The 24295-nt window shown below is 37.4% G+C and overlaps 1 protein-coding gene across 1 annotated transcript; it reads left to right on the top strand.

Moving 5' to 3' along the window:
* Positions 1-867: 867 nt before the first annotated feature.
* LOC147365785 (amine sulfotransferase-like) lies at positions 868-23875 on the top strand. The gene is made up of 6 exons (XM_086316741.1): positions 868-1032; positions 1146-1296; positions 3506-3730; positions 5484-5506; positions 18529-18712; positions 23630-23875. Exons 2-6 carry the CDS (start codon positions 1149-1151, stop codon positions 23758-23760), a joined length of 711 nt encoding a protein of 236 aa, XP_086172867.1. The 5' UTR covers positions 868-1032; positions 1146-1148; the 3' UTR covers positions 23761-23875.
* Positions 23876-24295: the final 420 nt, after the last annotated feature.

Genomic DNA, 24295 nt, shown 5'->3' with positions numbered 1-24295 from the left:
ACTCTGTTGCCAAATTGTCTGGCATCAAATTGAAAGGTTGTTGCTGAGCCGTGAAAGACACTGGGATTCTTGGCCTCCAGAGGAGAACAATTCAATCTGAGGCCAGCAACAAAGTTTGATTGCTCAGAGATTTTGTGTAATAAAGTTTTATTAAAATATAAAAGAGATAGAGAAAGCTTCTGACGCAAACATCAGAAGGGGGCAGAAAGAGTGCCCCCTGCTAGTCTTTAGCAGGATGTTATATAGCTGCTAGCAGTCAGCTAATTAAAAAAGGAAATGTTTCAAAACTCATGAATGGCACCAGGCCCCTCACCCACAACATGCATTTTGAGATAACATTGGCACAGTGTGAGTTGTCCTGGACCATAAAAAGATTGACATGAATCTTGAAGAAACGCAGGTGTCCAAGCAAATACAGTCTCATTAACATAGCTTAAGAGAACATTTGGTTGAGTAAAACATACTGGTTTGTCAAAGTCAGTTCTGAGTCATAGGCAAGACCTGACTTGAAGACAGAGTCTAGGATAAATACATAGTTCATTAACATAGCTTAAGATAAACATTTCCATAAGAAAAATGCATTGGTTAGCTCGAGGTTTGAGAAAAGTTAAGTTCTGGTGGAACCAGGTGTTCTCCTTACGTCAACACAGAATTTTTAAAAGAAATCTCTTTTTAAAAGAAACCCCTTTTAAAATTTCTATAGAGAAGGGGGAAATATCTAACACTTGTAGTTTGTTTCCTCCTGCTGCTTAAGAGAGAGAGAAAAAACGTCTAACATTTGCAGCCTATTTCCTCCATTTCAAGACCCTGGCCTTTCTGCCTGTTGCCCTCTCAAAATCTTGCAGCTCTGGTAACTGGGCCACCTTAAGCAGTTTGCTGATTTACTCACCTGTATGTTTGAAATCATGATAATATTGCCTTCAAGGCAACCACTTTAACTTAGCATCTTCCTTTCCCCATCTTTAACACAGTGGTAATAACAACATCTCTAGCAACAAAGGGTTCCTGTGAAGATTAAATGATATACTATATGTAAGCTGGTTTCTCTAGTAAACGAGTTGATCCATATTGAAAATTCAGGAAGTCTTAGTCATCATTGTAAATACTAAGGATTCGAATTGTATTTTATCTGTTTTTACTTGTAGGTGATGATTATGGATGGTGACGACAAATATTTATTGAAATTTAAAGGCTATAATTTTGCACGTCTTTTTGTTGATATTAACTTTCTAAAAAATCTAGATGACTTTGAAACTAGAGATGATGATGTCTTCGTCATTACATACCCCAAATCTGGTAAGTCTGAGTAAGTCTGCCACCTGTTTCATTCTTTACTCTGGTTTGGTAATACATGTGGACAGATGTACTCTTATCCAGACTTTGACAGTAGCCCAGCCAACAATTAGGTAACCATTTAGGATCAGAAGAAGGGTTAAACAAACCTCATGTGTCTATCTTATAAGGTCATTTGAAATGCTTATACTGTCATCTCTGTTAGCACCTATGAAGAAACCAAATAGGAAGCCAATAGCTCACCAGGCTCCTCCGTCCATGGGATTCTCCAGGCAAGAATACTGGAGTGGGTTGCCATTTCCTTCTCCAGGGGATCTTCCCGACCCAGGGATTGAACCCAGGTCTCCTGCATTGCAGGCAGACGCTTTAACCTCTGAGCCACCAGGGAAGCCCTCAGGAAGCCAATAGGAGATACTTATTAAATGCTGCCCTTGGTCTGAGAATGAAGAAAATACATTTAAAAGAAAAAAACAAAACAAAACAGGATTTTTATTAGGAGCATATCTCAGCCAGAACTAATTCATGTTTCGTAGTTCTCTAATTGATTTGTACTTCCATATAATAAGAAACCCCAGTAGCTCAGACGGTAGAGAATCTGCTTGCAATGCAGGATACCTGGGTTCAGTCCCTGGGTTGGGAAGATTCCTTGGAGAAAGAAATGGCAACCTACTTCAGTATTCTTGCTTGGAGAATTCCATCAACAGAGGAGCCAGGCAGGCTACAGTCCAGAGGGTCATGAAGAGTTGGACACAGTTGAGCAAATAACACTTTCCATATAAGAAGAAAATAAATTTCTCTAGGACAAATTGTCCTCAACATGAAATTTTTACAACTTGTTTTTTTATATTGGGCTTCCCTGATGGCTTAGATGGTAATGAATCTGCCTGCAATGTAGGAGACCTGGGTTTGATTCCTGGGGTGGCAAGATCCCCTGGAGAAAGGAATGACTACCCACTCCAGTATTCTTCCCTGGAGAATTCCATAGACAGAGGAGCCTAGTGGGCTACAGTCCATGGGGTCCTAAAGAGTCAGACACAATTTTTCATATCAGGCAATTTTTTATATTACACTGTTTAGAACATAAGATGACTGGGGCCAGTGAAGCAATGTTGTATGAAGTGAATAATGGTCTCAAAGACACATTGGAATCTAAGTCAATGGAAATAAAAACATTCCTGATTTTTATGAAAATACTCCAACTCTTCCTTTTACCATCTACTTTGAAATTCATGACCTTGTTTACTTCCCTGAAATAGTAATACATCCCTTTACCCCTGGATTCTCCCACTCTGCACAACTTATTAACACCTCTGATTTGGTGATTATTTTTCCTCCCTTAGTTATCAGTGGCATCTCAGTCTGCCTAATTTTAGTTCAAACACTGAAGTCCATATCTAGTTTTTCCTTTATCCTTAATTTTGCCCAAGTATTTTGTCAAGAAATAATAAGTAAGCAAAAAAAGTGAAAGAGGTCTTGAGCTCTTAATTTGTCTATTCTTTTAAATGACAAAACTTCTATATGCAAGACAGCAAAAGAGACACAAATATAAAGAACAGACTCTTTGACTCTGTGGGAGAAGTCAAGGGTGGGATGACTTGAGAGAATAGCATTGAAACATGTATATTACCGTATGTGATATAGATTACCAGTCCAAGTTCAATGCATGAATCAGCACACTCAAATTGGGTGCACTGGGACAACCCTGAGGGATGGGATGGGGAGGGAGCTGGGAGAGGGGACTCAGGATGGGGGACACATGTACACCCATGGCTGACTCATGTCAATGTATGGCAAAACCCACTACAATATTGTAAAGTAATTAGCCTCCAATTAAAATAAATATATTAATTTTTTTTTTAAAGAAAGGAGACTAAGGAAATGGAAACAGAGTTAGTCAGAGAAAATTTTGGAAACAGACTTTACTTGAAGTAGAGGAAACCGAGCTGAAGGATGAATCTGATTCACTATTATTATGGAATCAGAACCCCCACAGCTCTTCAGAGTGAAAAAGGAAGTAAAACCCTTGATATCATCTCTAATAATTTTAATGTAAAACACAAACAAACAGAAAACTTGGACAAATTCACTGATGTCTTTAAGGTGGTAAAAAGAAAGAAACTGCTTCAGATAGTTTTGAGATGGATGGCATTATTATTGACATTTATTGTTAAAAATTAATTCAAGGTTGAAAACAAGATATATATTTTTACAGGTACCATTTGGACTCAGCAGACATTAAGCTTGATTTACTATGAGGGACATCGTAACAGAACTGAAATTGTGAACACAGCTGACAGAAGCCCCTTCCTGGAATACAATCTACACAAAATAGATTTTGAGAAGAGACCATCCCCTCGCCTCTTTGCTTCCCACGTCCCGTACTATTTAGCACCAAAAGGTCTCAAGAACAAAAAAGCTAAAGTATGTCGCACAAATAGCTCATGAACCTTTTGAACAAATAAAAATAGTTTCTTTACATAATGTCCTCCCAAACCCACTCATTCACATTCCTTCTAATGTGATTATTATAATCTTTGTGATATTGTTCTTAGTCTCCCAGTCCTGTCCGACTCTTCACAACCCCATGGATTGTAGCCCATCAGGCTCTTCTGTCCATGGGGATTCTTCAGGCAAGAATACTGGAGTGAGTGGGTTGCCATGCTCTCCTCCAGGGGATCTTCCCAACCCAGAGATTGAACCCAGGTCTCCCATGTTGCAGGTAGATTCTTTAGAGTCTAAACCAACAGGGAAGCCCATGACTGCTGGAGAAGCCTATCTCTTCTCCAGGGGACCTTTCTGACCCAGGAATCAAACCAGGGTCTCCTGCACTGCAGGTGGATTCTTTACCACCTGGGCTACCAGGGAAGCCCTGGTACCTCCTATACCCCACCAAATAAAAATATTACTTTACACATTAAAGCTATATATGAAATTTTGCAACAAGCAGTCTTATAGATCTTCACACTTTTTTTGTTCTGGTGAAGTGTTTCCCTAAAAGTGAAAATTTCAGCTTTAGATGACCAAATTTTTAAATGTTGGTAGGTATTATCTATTTGCCTTATAAAATCTATCACTGACACTTCATCAAATAGCATATAAGAATGTTTTTTTCCTTACTCACCAAAGAATGAAATTATAAATCTTTGCTAATGCGTTAGGTAAGAACTATCTTATTCTTGAGTAACTGTAGTCCTTTTGGTTTTAGTAAACTTGAGCCCCTTTCTGTTTATTTCCAGGCCTTGAAATATCCTTCATATCCTTTGCCTATCTTTCTTAAAATTTGTCTTTATTTACTGTTTGCTTGAAGCATTTGTATGGGGTAAAAATTGTTCCACTTAACAGTTACCTTTAAAACTTGTTGAATGCATTTAATTTCATGTAACCAACTTAACAATTTTTCCTTCATAGTATCTTGCTATCGAATTTTGTTAATAAACACTTCCCAGCTAGAAAGATTGTGCAAATACTTTCCAGTTTTCCTCTCTGTTTTTATTTTTTACATTTAATTATAAATTATATCAGATATCACAGGTGATTTGAAATATGACTATTGGGTAATAATTGCCAATGGGATTGGCCAATTGATCCAATATGATTTCAGCATTTAGTCTTTCCCTACGGTTTTCAAGTCTACATTTTGATATGCTATTTCCATATTTCCCTCCTCTGACTATTCATTCTGCATTCCCAAAATTAATAGATATATTTAATATGTGCCCATTCTTCACTGTTTTGAATGATGTAACTGATACAATCCCATGAAGTTTATTCTTTAATATGTTAATTTCCCAATAATATTAAATGCTGATTAACATTAATAAAATAAGATTAAGTCTGAGAAATCATTATCATAGCTCTTTTCCAACATTCCATCCAGCAATATTCTATGGCTCTTTATTTATCAGATATACATTCGTGTCTGGGCTTCCCAGGTGGCTCTTTGGTAGAGAATCTGCCTGTGAAGCAGCAGATGTGGGTTATATACCTGGGTTGGGAAGGTCCCCTGGAGAAGGAAATGACTAACCTCTCCAGCATTCTTGCCTGGAGAATCCCCATGGACAGAGAAGTCTGGCGGGTCACAGAAGTGCTGGACATGACTCAGCAACTAAACAAAAAGAACATTTGTGTCCACCACAAGTGTTATGATGCTCTTTGTATGCTTCCTACATTTTTTTTTCGTGGATTGCCAGATTTTGGTTTAAATTTTACACACGTAATTAATTGGTTTTCATTATTGCCTTCTCTATTTAGCTATTACTGTTATAAAGTAAATGATACTGATCTTGTTACACTATTATATTTGGCTCCACAAATCTCTTCATTTGTTTTATTAATTTTCCCTATATTCTCTGAAATACATTTTATTTTAAAATAATAATATATTCTATATTTCTCTGCTTTTCAATATTTGTACTTCTTTCTTTTCTGTTTCAGGACTTAAATATCTATAGAAAAGAAATAGAATATTGAGGTGATGAGAAATATTATGTCCTTGACTGACATTTTTTTGTACACTTTTCTTCATTTTGTTTTTTGTTTTATGTTGCAATGATTTTGAGGTACACAATGCTGAGAAATACTTTTTCCCCCTTTCTCAGTTCTCTTGAAATTTGAATTTTGTTCTTCAGAAAAGTTCTAATCACTTAAAAATCCTTTTTTGGCACCTGAGGTACAACGTTCCCTCTTTCCCACCTTTAAACTAAAGCAAAAAGAAATTGATTAGATATTTACTAATGCTTTATTTCTGAGATAAATCTTACATTTTTATATTATTGTACTTTATTAACATTCTGCTGGAAGAATTTTTTTTTTCAGGAAATTTTATCTGTAATTATTTTTTAAATAGACAGTTTTCTATGATATTGAAAGATATTTGATTTTAATATCATTGTAAGTCAATTTTGTAAGACAAATTTTGAAGCTTTTAAAATTTGTTTAGTTTTTCAAGTATTTTAAAATTACAAATAAGAATATTTTGAAGATTTAATTAAATTCCACTACAATATGTCTCATACTGATAGCTCTATAGTTCTAAAACATTTTCCCTTTTGCAGTTTACTTCATGTAGCTACCTTTCCCTAAATCATTAGTATAATTTTATTTTCAAAGTAAATTATCACCCTTTCATCTATATTTCAAAACTGTTGAAAAAAACTGCAATGTATACGTTCATGAACTGATGAATATTTATCTAATTCTATGATTACATTTTATCATTCATTAGTAACAGTGAAAATTTTTTCGTTGTACATTCTTTGTTCTTTTTTTTGTACATTTTTCAGACTATGGGCATTTTCTTATTATATTGTTATTTTTTTGCTGCAAAGAACTAAAATTTTTAAAATAATTAATATTTTCCACTTCATTGATTTCTGCTTTGATTTTAACTTTTTCTCATATTTTGTTTGAATATATTTTTGTCATGTGATATCCAATATTTATTTGTTAAATATTGATATTTTAAAATGATGAATATCCATTTCAGCATTGCTATGGATATAATGTTGTTAGCATCAAAGTAACCTATCTTTTCATTTTTAATTTTCTCATTGGTCCAAATTATTCTGAAGAATTTTTATTTTCAAATAAAATGTTTATAAATATTTATAAAACTAAAATTGTTTTTCAGTGTTGATAATTAATATTAAGGAATAGTAATTATGGAATCAGGTAATGGTATAGTAAGAATTCTAAGTTTTGAAATACATCAAGAAGTTTTATGGCCAATTACATGTAGATCAATTTTTCAATGCATTCCATGACTACCTGAGAAAATAATGTGAATTCTCTGCTTGGGGCACCAGAAATTGAAAGTGTTAGTTATTCAGTTGTGTCCAACTCTTTGTGACCTCATGAACTGTAGTCTGCCAGGCTCCTCTGTTCGTGGAATTCTCTAGGCTCGAATACTAGAATGGGTAGCCATTCTTTGTCCAGGGAATCTTCCTGGTCTAGGGATCAAACCCAGGTCTCTTGACTTGCAGGCAGATTCTTTACCATCTGAGCCACCTTGGGACACTAACACAAACATATAAAATAAATTTTGCTAAATAATATTATAAATTTATTATGTTAATCCTTTTATGCTTATGTTTGAAGATAAGTGTGTAAATTTTCATGATTGTAACTAAACTGAAATCTTTCCAGAGTTTCTAGACATTGTGCTATTCACATTTTTCTATTAATGCAGTATACAGATTCCTATTCTGTTGGTCATTAACCAATTTTTTTATTGTCCTATTAAAATATTTGGCTTTAAATTCTGCTTAGCTATATATTATCAATTGTTTTCCCCTTCCCTGAGATTTTGACATGTGCCTTTTCTTGTTCTTTATTTTCAATGTTTGTTTTTGACTGCTGTATAATGTTATATATTATGTAAGTAATTCTATGAGACCCACACTTTTCCTTCATGGAATACTTACCTTCTTCCATTATTCTATTATTAGAATACACCCTATCACGTTACAGTCTTGAGCATGTCCCGTGGTGCACATCAGCATGAGCTTCCCTAAGCACCCAAGAATAGAACTGCAAAGCCACAAAGTACAAAAATATTCAACTTCATAAAATGATGCTGTTTTTTTCAAAGTTGTTGTAGCATAAACAGTGAAAACTACAAAATATGAGTTTTTATTTTTCTTTTAGTATTTCTTTTCTATCAGATTTCCTGATTTTATCAATTTGGTGATTATAAGATGCTATCTAAAACTGATCTTAATTTCCAGTTATTTAATCAATAATGAAATTAAGCAGGTTTTGAAAGCCTTATTGCCCACAGTTATTTCTTATTCAGTGAAATTATTAAAGCTTTTGTCAGTTTTTTTATGTTACCTATTTCATAGAGATTTGTACATGTATCTTCTGTTTTATTTTGTTGTTGTTGAGTCTCTAAATCATGTCTGACTTTGTGGGACCCCATGGACTGCTGCATGCCAGGCTTCTCTGTCCTGCACTATCTCTTGGAGGTTACTCAAACTCATATCCATTGAGTCGGTGATGCTGTCCAATCATCTCATCCTCTGTCGCCTCCTTCTCCTTTTGCCTTCAATCTTTCTCAGTATTAGGGTCTTTTACAATGAGTAGGATCTTTGCATCAGGTGGCCAACGTATTGGAGCTTCAGCTTCAGCATCAGTCCTTCTGATGAATTCCGAGTTGATTTCCTTTAGAATTGATTGGCTTGCTGTCCTTGCAGTCCAGTGGACTCTCAAGGGTCTTCTCCAGCACCACAACTGAAAGGCATCAATTCTTTGATGCTCAGCCTTCTTTATGGTCCAACTCTCGCATCCATACATGACTACTGGGAAAAACACAGCTTTGACTATATGGACCTTTGTCAGCAAAGCAAGCTCTCTGCTTTCTACAGTGTCTAGGTTTGTCATAGCTTTCCTTCCAAGGAGTAAGCATCTTTTAATTTCATAGCTGCTGTTGCAGTCTGCAGTGATTCTGGAGGCCAAGAAAATAAAATGTAACACTGTTTCCACTTATTCTCCTCTATTTGCTGTGAAGTGAGGGGACAAGATGTCATGATTTTAGTTTTTGAATGTTGAGTTTTAAGCTAGCATTTTCACTCTCCTCTTTCACCCTCATCAAGAAGTCTCTTTAGTTCCTCTGCTTTCTGCCATTAGAGTGGTATCATCTGCATATTTGAGGTTGTTGATATTTCTCCTAGCAATCTTGATTTCAGTTTGTGATTCATCCAGCCTAGCATTTTGTATGATGAACTCTGCATAGAGGACTTCCCAGGTGGTGCTAGTGGTAAAGCACCTGCATGCCAATGCAGGAGATGTAAGGGATGTGGATTCGATCCCCGAGTTAGGAGGATCCCCTGGAGGAGGGCTCACAACCCACTTCAGTATTCTTGGCTGGAGAATCCCATGAACAGAGGAGTCTGGTGGGCTACAGTCCATGGGTTGCAGTGAGACAGACACGACTGAAATGACTTAGCACACAGGCACTCTGCATAGAGGTTAAATAAGCAGGGTGACAACACACAGCCTTGATGTACTCCTTTTCAATTTTGAGCAATCCATTGTTCCATGTTTGATTCTCTGCCTTTTCTAAATCCAGCTTGTACATCTGGAAGTTCTTGGTTCACATACTGCTGAAGCCTAATCGCATGGTTTTGAGCATTACCTTGGTGGCATGTGAAATGAATGCAATTGTATGGTAATTTGAACATAATTCTAGATACTAATCTATTATTAATATCTGTGCTGCCCTTGGAGAAGGAAATGGCAACCCACTCCAGTACTCTTGCCTGGAAAATCCCATCGATGGAGGAGCCTGGTAGGCTGCAGTCCATGGGGTCGCTGAGAGTCAGACATGACTGAGCAACTTCACTTTCATTTTTCACTTCCATGCATTGGAGAAGGAAATGGCAACCCACTCCAGTGTTCTTGCCTGGAGAATCCCAGGGACGGGGGAGCCTCGTGGGCTGCCGTCTATGGGGTCCCACAGAATCTGACACCACTGAAGTGACTTAGCAGCAGCGGCAACTACTTTTCAGGATTATTTTTTTCTTGGAGGGGAGGGGTTTAATTTTCTGCAGGTCATTTATTACTGGTCTTCAATGCTCTCTTCTCACTGTACCCACTCATCATTTTTGATTCCTCTTCATATAACCATCTGTCACAATAAAGGCATGTTCAACTGTGTAGAGCGCTCACATTTTAAAATAGAGAAAGAGCACTAGGCACCACGGAGGTGAAGAGCTACTAAACTATGGCTAATTAATTGAGGTGAATGTGTGCTCTGTGATGGAAGCTCTTCCTGTGTGTGTGTGTGGTTTTTTTTTTTACAGAAACTGTTGAAACCAGCTTTCCTGCATAATCTCATAATGTTTATTCTTTGTCATTTAATTAAAGCTGTCTTAAAATATTGCTAAACCCAACAGAACTCTTTTAAGTTCACTATTTTGTAATCTGTGATTGATACGTTCATTCACTAAGACATCATTTCTTCACTCATTTCATCAAAAATTATTGAATGCCTAATATGTGACAGACAGTAAATTATGAGAAAATGAAAAGTGAACCTTTATTCACACAGCTTATCATCTAACAGGAAAGACAGGTATTCCCAAACAAATATAAATAATTAAAAACTATGATAAGTAATATTCAGAAAAACTGCAGATTTCATATAAGTATAGAGAAGAAGAGGATCTGGTATCATCAAAGGTGCTAGGCAGTGTTTTCTGAAAAGAAGTAACCTGAAAACTGCAAGCTAATAAATTGGTTCAGTTCCGTTGCTCAACTGTGTCCGAATCCTTGCCACCCAATGAATCGCAGCATGCCAGGCCTCCCTGTCCATCACCAACTCCCGGAGTACACTCAAACTCATGTCCATCGAGTTGGTGATGCCATCTAGCCATCTCATCCTCTGTCATCCCCTTCTCCTCCTGCCCCCAATCCCTCCCGGCATCAGAGACTTTTCCAATGAGTCAACAGTTCACGTGACGTGGCCAAAGTATTGGAGTTTCAACTTCAACATGAGTTCTTCCAATGAACACCCAGGACTGATCTCCTTTAGAATGGACTAGTTGGATCTCCTTGGAGTCCAAGCGACTTTCAAGAGTCTTCTCCAACACTACAGGTCAAAAGCATCAATTCTTCAGCGCTCAGTTTTCTTCACAGTCCAGCTCTCACATCCATACATGACCACAGGAAAAACCATAGCCTTGACTAGACGGACCTTTGTTGAAAAAGAAATGTCTCTGCTTTTAACTATGCTAACTAGGTTCATCATAACTTTTCTTCCAAGGAGTAAGCATCTTTTAATTTCATGGCTGCAGTCACCATCTGCAGTGATTTTGGAGCCCCACAAAATAAAGTCTGACGTATTTCCACTGTTTCCCCATCTATTTGTCGTGAAGTGTTGGAACCAGATACCATGATCTTGGTTTTTTTGAATGCTGAGCTTTAACCCAACTTTTTCACTCTCCTCTTTCACTTTCATCAAGAGGCTTTTGAGTTCCTCTTCACTTTCTGCCATAAGGGTGGTGTCATCTGCATATCTGAGGTTATTGATATTTCTCCTGGCAATCTTGATTCCAGCTTGTGCTTCCTCCAGCCCAGCATTTTGCATGATGTACTCTGCATATAAGTTAAATAAGCAGAGTGACAATATACAGCCTTGATGTACTCCTTTTCCTATTTGGAATCAGTCTGTTGTTCCATGTCCAGTTCTAACTGTTGCTTCCTGACCCGCATACAAATTTCTCAAGAGGCAGATCAGGTGGTCTGGTATGCCCATCTCTTTCAGAATTTTCCACAGTTTATTGTGATCCACACAGTCAAAGGCTTTGGCATAGTCAATAAAGCAGAAACAGATGTTTTTCTGGAACTCTCTTGCTTTTTCCATGATCCAGCGAATATTGGCAATTTGATCTCTGGTTCCTCTTCCTTTTCTAAAACCAGCTTGAACATCTGGAAGTTCACAGTTCACATATTGCTGAAGCCTGGCTTGGAGAATTTTGAGCATCACTTTACTAGCGTGTGAGATGAGTGCAATTGTGTGGTAGTTTGAGCATTCTTTGGCATTACCTTTCTTTCAGATTGGAATGCAAACTGACCTTTTCCAGTCCTGTGGCCACTGCTGAGTTTTCCAAATTTGCTGGCATATTGAGTGCAGCACTTTCACAGCATCATCTTCCAGGATTTGAAATAGCTCAACTGAATTCCATCACCTCCACTAGCTTTGTTCATAGTGATGCTTTCTAAGGCCCACTTGACTTCACATTCCAGAATGTCTGGCTGTAGGTGAGTGATCACACCATTGTGATCATCTGGGTCGTGAAGATCTTTTTTGTACAGTTCGTCTGTGTATTCTTGCCACCTCTTCTTAATATCTTCTGCTTCCATACCATTTCTGTCCTTTATCGAGCCCATCTTTGCATGAAATGTTCCCTTGGTATCTGTAATTTTCTTGAAGAGATCTTTAGTCTTTCCTACCACATTGTTTTCCTCTATTTCTTTGCATTGATCGCTGAAGAAGGCTTTCTTATTTCCCCTTGCTATTCTTTGGAACTCTGCATTCAGATGCTGATATCTTTCCTTTTCTCCTTTGCTTTTCACTTCTCTTCTTTTCACAGCTATTTGTAAGGGCTCCCCAGACAGCAATTTTGCTTTTTGGCATTTCTTTTCCATGGGGATGCTCTTGATCCCTGTCTCCTGTTCAATGTCACGAACCTCTGTCTATAGTACATCAGGCACTCTATATATCAGATCTAGTCCCTTAAATCTATTTCTCACTTCCACTGTATAATGTAAGGGATTTGATTCAGTTCATACCTGAATGGTCTAGTGGTTTTCCCTACTTTTTTCAATTTAAGTCTGAATATGGCAATAAGGAGTTCATAATCTGAGCCACAGTCAGCTCCCGATCTTGCTTTTGCTGACTGTATAGAGCTTCTCCATCTTTGGCTGCAAAGAATATAATCAATCTGATTTTGGTGTTGACCATCTGGTGATGTCCATGTGTAGAGTCTTCTCTTGTGTTGTTGGAAGAGGGTGTTTGCTATGACCAGTGCGTTCTCTTGGGAAAACTCTATTAGCCTTTGCCCTGCTTCATTCCATACTCCAAGGCCAAATTTTCCTGTTACTCCAGGTGTTTCTTGACTTCCTACTTTTGCATTCCAGTCCCCTATCATGAAAAGGACATCTTTTTGGGGTGTTAGTTCTTAAAGGTCTTGTAGGTCTTCATAGAACCGTTCAACTTCAGCTTCTTCACTGTTCCTAGTTGGGGCATAGGCTTGTATTACCGTGATATTGAATGGTTTGCCTTTGGAACAGAGATCATTCTGTCATTTTTGAGATTGCATCCAAGTACTGCATTTCAGACTCTTTTGTTGACCATGATGGCTACTCCATTTCTTCCAAGGGATTCCTGCCCACAGTAGTAGATATAATGGTCATCTGAGTTAAATTCACCCATTCCAGTCCATTTTAGTTCCCTGATTCCTGGAATGTCGACGTTCACTCTTGCCATCTCCTGTTTGACCACTTCCAATTTGCCTTGATTCATGGACCTAACATTCCAGGTTCCTATGCAATATTGCTCTTTACAGCATCGGACCTTGCTTCTAATCACCAGTCACATCCACAACTGGGTGTTGTTTTTGCTTTGGCTCCATCCCTTCATTCTTTCTGGAGTTATTTCTCCACTGATCTCCAGTAGTATATTGGGCACCTACCGACCTGGGGAGTTCCTCTTTCAGTATCCTATCATTTTACCTTTCCATACTGTTTATGGGGTTCTCAAGGCAAGAATACTGAAGTAGTTTGCCATTCCCTTCTCCAGTGGACCACATTCTGTCAGCCAAGCTAATAAATAAGTATTAACAAAAAAGAGATGGGGGGAGAAGGAAGCCAGGGAAAGAGAATGTGCAAGTTTCCTGATACATTAATGTGGATGAAAAATGAAGGAAGAAGAACAGGCAAAGTGAAAGTATTAAAAGATTGAGAGGTCAATAAGAGTCAGGCTGCTCAAAGACTAGTAAATGATGGTGATTTCTTTCAGCTTAAAGGCAGTAAGAAGTCTTTTAAGAATCACCAGAAGGAGAGTTATGTAATGCAATTAATATTTTTAGAATATCATTCCTTTTTATGGATTGAAAATGATGGTAGTGAACACAGGCAAATTAGTTAGATACTAGTGTGATAACCCACTGAACACCAACGATGCTTTGGGTTAGAACGGTCACTCTGAGACTGGAGAAACTGCAGAGTTTTAACACATATGTTTAAGGTCAAAAGGAAAGGGATTATATACAGTAAAAATGAAAACGGGAGAAATAGTAAGATGCTTTCTATATTCTGGCTCATACACCTGTGTTGATAATGATGTCATTCATTTAGTGCTTAGGGAACACTGAAGCAGGGTAAAGCTGAAAAGAGAAGATTATGAGATTGATTTTGACATATGGAGTTTAAGATGATTTAGACGTATCCAAATGAAGATATTTGAAAATTTGGGGAACATACAGGCCTACATTTCAAAGAGGTTTGCTCTAAAATTATCGATGATATTAATTTGGACATCATCACTGTATAGACCATAGTTGAAACCATGATTATACTTAAAATTGAGAGTGAGGAGGAAAAGGACAGAAAAAGAGGAGGAAAAGAGAAACGAAGAAAGAGAGTGTACAGGAGGAAAAAAGGGAACTAGTACTATTACTGAGATAATTTAAAACATAATGTTTGGGTAGAGACAGTGAGCCCATGAAGGACACTGAAAAGGAGCTATCAGAGAGGTAGGGAGAAAAAAGTTGTGTGTGCTGACAAAAGCCAAGAAGGAGTGTCAAGAAACCTTTTTAATACTTTTTAACCTCTCAGGGCTGAGAAGTCAAGTGAAAATGAAAGTTTAAAATATCCATCAAATCTAATTACATGAAAAGTGCAGTAGAGTAAACCAGGTTGGATGGGTTGGGGTGAAATTGATGAATCCCAGATATATAACACTGGCACAGACACATGTATTAATATATTGCAACTGTCTTCTATATTTCTATTTTTATAGCTAATATTGGACTTCAAAAAAATCCTGCCCCCAGTAGAATTATCATCTCCCAACAAAAGCTGCCTGTTTTCCCATGAAACGTACTGTATCTCATTATCTAAGTCAGAAACTAGCCTTCATGCTTGATATCTCCTTCACCCTTGCCTCTTAATTTCGCTAGTTATTAAATGTCTGAATTCTGTCTCTGATTCCTTTGTGGAAGTTGCAAACATACCAATCTATATTGCCTCTTCCATGGTCCAGATCACCATTATCTTTTGCTTAGTTTCTATAACAACTTGTCTAACTGATTTGCCTACTTGGAATTCTTAGCCCATCTCCGTTTATTCTCTATTCTTCAACCCGTGCTATCATCTTAAAATGCAAATGTGTTCCCTTCCTTATTTTTATATTTGAGCTGTTCCATAAGAATGTGATCCCAAAAATATATTCATAAACAACAGATTTTGCTGGAATTGTGACTATAGGAGACACTGAGTAAACTATGCAAAATCCTGGAGAATTTGTCTGTTCTGTCATCAGTATACTATCACCAGGTATCAGTTTTAACTTACCTGCCATCAAGTTGCCCAATGTTGATATATTTTTGTTCTAGTTTTTTCATCAGTCTTTCAAGCAGATATTTTTTTCACCATATCTTGGAGAAAAACTCTTAACTTTCTCTTTCCAGGAAAATAGAATTTGGTCAACTCAAGTTTCTGCTTTAAAGCCCTTTCTAAAATGGGATCCATATTTAGCTCAAGCAATTATATACCATCAATACTGATGTAGATTTTGAGGTCTTCTTTGTCTACTACTTTCTTTGACTATTTCTTGGTAATTTGAGGTAATACAATTTATGTCTATTCTTTAATTGGAATTGACAAGCCCATATAGATTATCACAAAGCACTTTGAAGATTTCTCACAGAGCTGAAGGTGATATTCTTAACTATATAGTGTCTATGTTGAAACATTTTCTAGCTACTTGTGTCAACTGTATCAAAGTATGTAGTTTAAATGAAGGCAGAAGTAGCTATGTTGTTTGGAGATTCATAACTAAATGATAAGACTAAAAGTAAAATCAAAGAAGTAGGTATATATTTATAATGGTTAAGGATAATGGTTATTGGGGGCAGTAACTGCTATCCTTATTTATATAATCACTTCTTTTCTGCCCCTACTCCCATAACATTGTCACTCTATTCTTCTGACTCTAATATGTGAGTAAACCTATTCACCAAGGTCTTCATTTGTATTCATGAATTGGGATCCCTTGTAAACCTGCTCTACTAATTTATTCAGATTGTAAAATATATCAGAATTGCCTTTCTTTTGAAGGGTGAATGATATTTCATTGCATCTATAGATTTTGTTCATACATTCATCCATTGACAGACACATGGATGACTTTCACTTTGTGGCAATTGTAAATAATGCTGCTATTACCATGAGTGTACACATATCTGATCCTCATCTTCATTTCTTTTGCATGTATGCCCACAAGTGGACTTGTTGGATATGGACTTAATTCTTTGAGGACTTTGAAAGAGTAGTAAACTTTGAAAGAGGAGGTCTAATGCCTCTATATGAGATATTCTCATTCAAGAATCTATTGGATATCTAATGCCCCCTTGAGAGTCCATTTGAATTTTACAATGAATTTTTCAATGTGTAAAAATATCATTAGGATATTGATAGGGATTGCACTGAATCTGTGAATCACTTTGGGTGGTATTAACATCTTGACAATATTAAATTTTCCAGTTCATCACCATGGGATGTTGTTCTAGTCAACTTTCTAAAATATTTTCCAGAACACAAATATTTTACCACATTGATTAAGTTTATTCCTAAGTATTTCATCAGTTCTGAAACAATTGAAATTGGAATGATTTTGCTATAATTTAGCCTTTTGGAGAAGGAAATGGCAACCCACTCCAGTATTATTGCCTGGAAAATCCCATGGACGGAGGAGCCTGGTAGGCTACAGTCCATGGGGTCCCAAAGAGTTGGGCGACTGAGCGACTTCACTTTCACTTTCACTTTTAGCCTTTGGATTGTTCATTGTGAGTATATAGAAATATAAGAGTTTTGCATGTTGGCTTTGTATCAGGCAACTTTGCTCAAATTGTTTATTAGTTCTAACAAGATTGTGCATGTGTGTAGAATCTTTAGGATTTTTCTATGTCTGAAATCATGTTGCCTGTGAACAATTTTCCTTTCCAATTTAGATGCCTTTTATTAATATTGTTTATTTTTCCTTACTGTTCTGGCTAGGACTTCCAGTACTATGTTGAAAAGTGGGGAGAAGTGTTGAAGCGGACAGAACAAGCATCTTTAACTTGTTCCTGATTTTAGTAGAAAATCTTTGAGTCTTTCACCGTTAAGTGTGATGTTAGCAGTAGGTACTTTATATAGAGCTTTTTCATGTTGAGATAGTTTCCTTTAATTCTTCATTTGTTGAGTGTTTTTGAATCATGAAAACGTGTTGGATATTGTCAAACGCTTTTTCTGCATTAAATGATGTGATCATGTGGTCTTTCCCTACATTCTGTTTATGTGATATTACACTAATTAATTTTCATAGTATGAACCATCTTGCATGCCAGGGGTAAATCCAATTTTATTATGGTTTATAATCTTTTCAATATGTTGTTGAAATTGTTATTAATTTGTAGAGGAATTTTGCACCCTATGTTTCATAAGTGATATCGGTCTTTAGCTTTTTCTTACACCATCTTTCTGGCATTGGTACCAAAATAATTCTTGCTTAACTGAAAGATTTTGGAAATATTTCATACTCTTCAATTTTTTGGAAGAAAATGAAGAGAATTGGTGTTAATACTTCTTTAAATGTTTGGTAGAAGTTACCAGGAAAGCCATCTAGACTTGGGTTTTTCTTTGTATTTAGTTAGTTGCTTTATAATTCCCTTATGAATTATGGACTCCAGGGGGCTTCCCAAATGGTGATAGTGATAAAGAATCTGCCTGGCAATGCAAAAGATGCAAGATATGTGATTTTGATCCCTGCATCAGGAAGATCCCAAGAGTAGCAAATGGCAACCCACTCTGGTATTCTTGTCTGGAAAATCCCGTGAACAGAGGAACCTGGTGGGTAACAATCCACGGGGCTGCAAAAAGTTGGACATGACTGAGAGGCTGAGCACACACACAACAAACACAGAGAGAGTATTATTGACCGGTTAACATACTGAAGAACTTAGCAATTTCTGAAATGTATGCATGTGTGCATGCTGTTACTTCAGTCGTGTCTGACTCTTTGCACCCTATGGACGATAGCCTACCAGGCTCCTCTGTCTATGGGGTTCTCTAGACAAGAATGCCTGAGTGGGTTGCCATGCCCTCCTCCAGGGGATCTTCCTGACCCAGGGATCAAACCCATGTCTCACATGTCTCCTGCACCGGCAGGCAGGTTCTTTACCACTAGTGTGACCTGGGAGACCCTCTGAAATGTATATAATAAGTCTAAAAGCGTGGCTTGAATGAGTGACCGAAGTTGAGCTCTCCTTGTAAAATCAAATGATAGGAAACTCCAACAAAGCTGACAACCACAGCACTCAGTTTAATAGAATGAATGTTACAGATCTTAGCCAAACTTTAGACTTAGAAAAAGCCCAAGGCACTGTCAGTTTTCTAAAATGTGGTAAAGATGTTGGGCTATAACTCAGGTGTTTCTTATAGAATGAACAGTTTCTCATACAATTCTTTCAGGATCTCAGAAGTTCTGTGCTTAAAATCAGCAGTTTTCTTGAGAAAGAACTGAGTGAAGAGGATCTGGATGCTGTTGTGAATCAGGCTGTGTTTCAGAATATGAAGGTTGATCCTCAAGCTAATTATGATAGCATTCTGAAAAATGAAATCGGGCTGAGAACAAAGGGACACTTCCTGCGCAAAGGTGATGTTAAGTGGGTAATAGAAGCAAAAGTGTTGAGACTTGTCTTGAATCCTTGGCTGCTGCTGTGGCTGCTGCTGCTGCTAAGTCGCTTCAGTCGTGTCCGACCCTGTGCGACCCCATAGACGGCAGCCCACCAGGCTCCCCTGTCCCTGGGATTCTACCGGCAAGAATACTGGAGTGGGGTGCCATTGCCTTCTCCGCCTTGGCTGCTAGATTAAGTTAAATGTGGCCTGCAACACGTCTCTCCAAGAATCGCCGTTTAAGCCAAACAGAGAATCATTGATCCTAAAATGAACCTGAAAATTATCCCAGGAAATAGAACAGAACTTCAGTGTCTGACTAATAAATACTAGGTTCCTTCTTTCTTCACCATGTGACCCTACTTTAAAATTTGTTAAAAAGTCTTACTGAAAGGCAAAAGATATGTGTCCAGGAGAGCTCCAATTCTTGGTTTACCTTATTGCTCTTTAGAACATTCTAGATGGAATGTTAATATGTATTTTGTTTTGAGAGGATTTTTATATCATTTCTTTCCCTTCAAGTTGATATTTCTTCATTGTAAAAACTAGATTGATACCTCATTAACCCAATCTGCTATGAATTCAATCATCCAAACACATGAATAAATTTTTATTATGCTCCATTAAGTTGCCAGGGGTTGCTAAGAATAAATATATTTTCTCCTGATACTCCTTAATTTCAATTTTTTCATTTAATCTTTTTAATGTACATTATTCTAAAACATAATTTGCACTTATCTACATCTCTAGACTCATATTTTGTCCTAATATATTCATAACAGCACAATGACAATAGACACTGATTAAATTTTAATTATATAAAGATCTTATTAAAATTACTGTGGATACCAATATTTTAAAAAGTCGTTGCTTCCTCTTTGTCCCATTTATTATGAGTTTTCACTTCTCACTGCTCAACTAGATCAGATATAAAGCATTTCTCATGCCCAACTTACTTACTGGCAAATGACCATAATATAAACAAAATTCTGATAGCTAAAGATGCCAATTTATTCATCTTTATTGCATAATTGAATTAATGTTGGTTTCAAACTTCCATCAAGTGAAACTTTTGTATTAATGACAGCCTTTGGCACCCTCTGTTCCTTGAATTTATTACTTGAAAATCTATTTGTAATGGTTCCTCTTTCCATGGTATGCTCCAGGCAAGAATACTAGAGTGACTTGCCATGCCCTTCTCCAGGGGATCTTCCCAACCCAGAGATCGAACCCCAGTCTCTTGTGTCTCCTACACTGGCAGGCGGGATACAGTCTATTTACAATATTATATTAGTTTCAGTTGTACAGCATAGTTCAGTTCAGTTCACTTGCTCTGACTCTTTGCGACCCCATGGACTGCAGCATGCCAGACCTCCCTGTCCATCACCAAGCCCCGAAGTTTACTAAGACCCCATGTCCATTGAGTCGGTGATGCCATCCAACCATCTCATCCTCTGCCATCCCCTTCTCCTCCCACCTTCATCTTTCCCAGCATCTGGGTCTTTTCTAATGAGTCGGTTCTTCGCATCAGGTGGCCAAAGTATTGGAGTTTCAGCTTCAACATCAGTCCTTCCAATGAATATTCAGGACTGATTTCCTTTAGCATGGACTGGATAGATCTCTGTGCCATCCAAGGGACTCTCAAGAGTCTTCTCCAACACCAAAGTTCAAAAGCATCAATGCTTTGGCTCTCAGCTTTCTTTATAGTCCAACTGGATAGACCTTTGTTGGCAAAGCAATGTCTCTGCTTTTTAATATGCTGTCTAGGCTGTTCATAACTTTTCTTCAAAGGAGCAAGCATCTTTTAATTTTATGGTTGCACTCACAACCTGCAGTGATTTTGGAGCCCAAGAAAATAAAGTCTGTCACTGTTTCCACTGTTTCCCCATCTATTTGCCATGAAGTGATGGGACCAGATGCCATGATCTTAGTTTTCCGAATGTTGAGTTTTAAGCCAATTTTTTCACTCTCCTCTTTCACTTTCATCAAGAGGCTTTCTAGTTCCTCTTCACTTTCTTCCATAAGGGTGGTGTCATCTGCATATCTAAGGTTATTGATATTTCTCCCAGCAATCTTGATTCCAGCTTGTGCTTCCTCCAGCCCAGCATTTTGCATGATGTACTCTGCATATAAGTTAAATAAGCAGAGTGACGATATACAGCCTTGACGTACACCTTTCCCGATTTGGAATCAGTCTGTTGTTCCATGTCCAGTTCTAACTGTTGCTTCCTGACCTGCATACAGATTTCTCAAGAGGCAGGTCAGTTGGTCTGGTATTCCCATCTCTTTAAGATTTTCCAGTTTGTTGTGATCCACACAGTCAAAGGCTATGGCATAGTCAATAAAATAGAAGTAGGTGTTTTTCTGGAACTCTTGCTTTTTCGATGATCCAGCAGGTGTTGGCAATTTGATCTCTGGTTCCTCTTCCTTTTCTAAATTCAGCTTGAACATTTGGAAGTTCATGGTTCATGTACTGTTGAAGCCTAGCTTGGAGAATTTTGAGCATTACTTTACTAGTGTGTGAGATGAGTGCAATTGTGTGGTCCTTTGAGCATTCTTTGGCATTGCCTTTCTTTGGGATTGGTATGAAAACTGACCTTTTCCAGTCCTGTGGCTACTGCTGAGTTTTCCAATTTGCTGGCATATTGAGTGCAGCATTTTCACAGTATCATCTTTTAGGCTTTGAAATAACTCAACTGGAATCCCATCACCTCCACTAGCTTTGTTCGTAGTGATGTTTCCTAAGGCCCACTTGATGTCACATTCCAGAATGTCTGGCTGTAGGTGAGTGATTACACCATCATGATTATCTGGGTTATGAGTATATTTTTTGTATAATTCTGTGCATTCTTGTCACCTCTTCTTAATATCTTCCACTTCTGTTAGGTCTATACCATTTCTGTCCTTTATTGTGCCTGTCTTTACATGAAATATTCCCTTGATATCTCTAATTTTCTTGGAGAGATCTTTAGTCTTTCCCATTCTATTGTTTTCCTCTATTTCTCTGTATTGATCACTGAGGGAGAAGGCTTTCTTATAGCTCCTTGCTATTCTTTGAAACTCTGCATTCAAATGGGCATATCTGTCCTTTTCTCCTTTGCCTTTCACATCTCTTCTTTTCACAGCTATTTGTAAGGCCTCCTCAGACAACCATTTTGCCTTTTTGCGTTTCTTTTCTTGGAGATGGTCTTGATCACTGCCTCCTGTACAATGTCACGAATCTCCATCCATAGTTCTTCAGGCAATCTGCCTATCAGATCTAATCCCCTGAATCTATTTGTCCCTTCTACTGTATAATCATAAGAGATTTGATTTAAGTCATACCTGAATGGTCTAGTGGTTTTCCCTACTTTGTTCAATTTTAGTCTGAATTTGGCAATAAGGAGCTCATGATCTGATCCACAGTCAGCTCCTGGTCTTGTTTTTGCTGACTGTATAGAGCTTCTCCATCTTTGGCTGCAAAGAATGTAATCAATCTGATTTTGGTGTTGACCATCTGGTAATGTCCATGTGTAGAGTCTTCTCTTGTGTTGTTGGAAGAGGGTGTTTGCTATGACCAGTGTATTCTCTTGGCAAAACTTTATTAGCCTTTGCTCTACTTCGTCCTGTACTCCAAGGCCAAATTTTCCTGTTACTCCAGGTGTTTCTTGACTTCCTACTTTTGCATTCCAGTCCCCTATAATGCAAAGGACGTTTGTTTTTTTTTTACGGGAGGGGTGTTAGTTCTAGAAGGTCTTGTAGGTCTTCATAGAAGTGTTCAACTTCAGCTTCTTCAGAATTACTGGTCAAGGCATAGTCTTGGATTACCATGATATTGAATGGTTTGCCTTGGCAATAAACAGAGATCATTCTGCCGTATTTGAGATTGCATCCAAGTACTACATTTCAGACTCCTTTTTTGACTATAATGGCTACTCCATCATACATGTACAGCATAGCGATTCACTATTTTTGCATATTATACTCCATTATGAATTATTGCAAGGTAATTGCTATAATTCCCTGTGCTATACAATGTATCCTTGTTGTTTATATACTTTATACTGGAATCCTGGAGCAAAGGGTTCTCCAGCCTTTCTAAGTGTCCCAGTGGTTTCCCAATCAGCCAAAGTCTGAGATGCCCAGATCATGGCTCAATCTGTCCACTCCCCAGTGTCTTCTCACATGATCTCCCTTTTCCTCTGAGTCTCTCCCAAGGGTCAGAGGTCCTGGCATGATCGCCCTTCTTCCCTTCATACGTGTGCTACCTTGTAACTTTCTGATAGTCCTGGTTTTCCAGGAGTCTGACTGCCTGTTTCTAGATAGAGGTCTTTCAGTGAGAAAGAATCGGTTAGAAGCAAAGTTTCAATGAGAATTCTTCCACACGAAGGTGTATTTTTGATATATTCTTGGGGAGAGTTGAGGTTCAACTCCTTTTGCTCACCATCTTGATCTCTCTTCTACTTAAAAATCTTTGGGCCTCTCTCTCTCTCTTTTTTTTTCAATTTTAAAGTTGAAGAAAATACTTACTATGAAGGGTATCATTAAGAACTATATTATGTAATATAATAGATGTGGTTTACCAAGTATGGTGTGTGGAACTTTGTAAGATATACTCAAATATTCTAATCTCTTTGCATATTTAGCTTTATTTTTCCTTCTTAACAAAGTTCTATATTAATGGTAGTGGATAGTGAAGGTTTAAGATAAGGAAGTGGATTATAACTCTATTTTCTGTGTTATCATGTCCTAAGTGTGTTTTTAGCTCAGCCACGTATAAGAGAAAGTGAGGCATCAAATTCCATGGAAAACAAATAGATATTTGTCTGCTTGAGAAGATAATAAAGTGGATTGAAGGAAGCTTTTGCCCCAACAGTGCTACCTCCTAACCCAGGGCTGTCTGTGTTTGTCCCACCAGGTACCATTGGAGACTGGAAACATTACTTGACTGTGCAGCAAAATGAGCGATTTGACAGAGTATTCCAAAGGAAGATGAAAGATTTCCCCTTGAAGTTCATCTGGGAAATAGATGAGGAGTTGGATCAGTGAAAAATATAAAAATATTGTAAAAATCTAACAACTTGAAAGCGTATTTTAATATACACATTAATTTGTGTTTCTCATACAAATGTTAATTATAAAACTTTCTTAATGAACAAAATCAGTAAACTGTGCTTAGATTCATTTCCATGCCGTTAATGAAACTTTGACATTTCACCAATTATAATGATTTGGATAATCTGCACTGTTAGCCTTTATGATAAAGTGAAAGAAAGAAAGCATGCAACATGAATATTTTGAGAGTGTTTTCCATAGCAGGCATACATTATTTATCTATAATTTTCTAATTGAAATTTCATATTTTGGCTTAAAACCAATGTGACTATTGAGTAAATAGAGAAATCACATGCATCTGAGAAGCAGATTCATCTGCTTAATGATTTATCAGTTCACAAAATTTATACTAAGGAGTTAAGTTTCAAAGGTAGATTGATCACCTAATGGTCTAATTATTTAATATTTGGATGGAAAGAAATATTTGTATCTATATCATTCACTAAAGTAATTCTATGTGTATTTAACA

The sequence above is a fragment of the Bos grunniens genome, chromosome 9 (genome assembly GCF_055505025.1).
Source record: "Bos grunniens cultivar Pamir isolate PY7600 chromosome 9, Bosgru_T2T1.0, whole genome shotgun sequence".
Classification (NCBI taxonomy): Eukaryota; Metazoa; Chordata; class Mammalia; order Artiodactyla; family Bovidae; genus Bos; species Bos grunniens.
The sequence above is the reverse complement of the archived record's forward strand: the minus strand, read 5'-3'. Positions and strand labels throughout refer to the sequence as shown.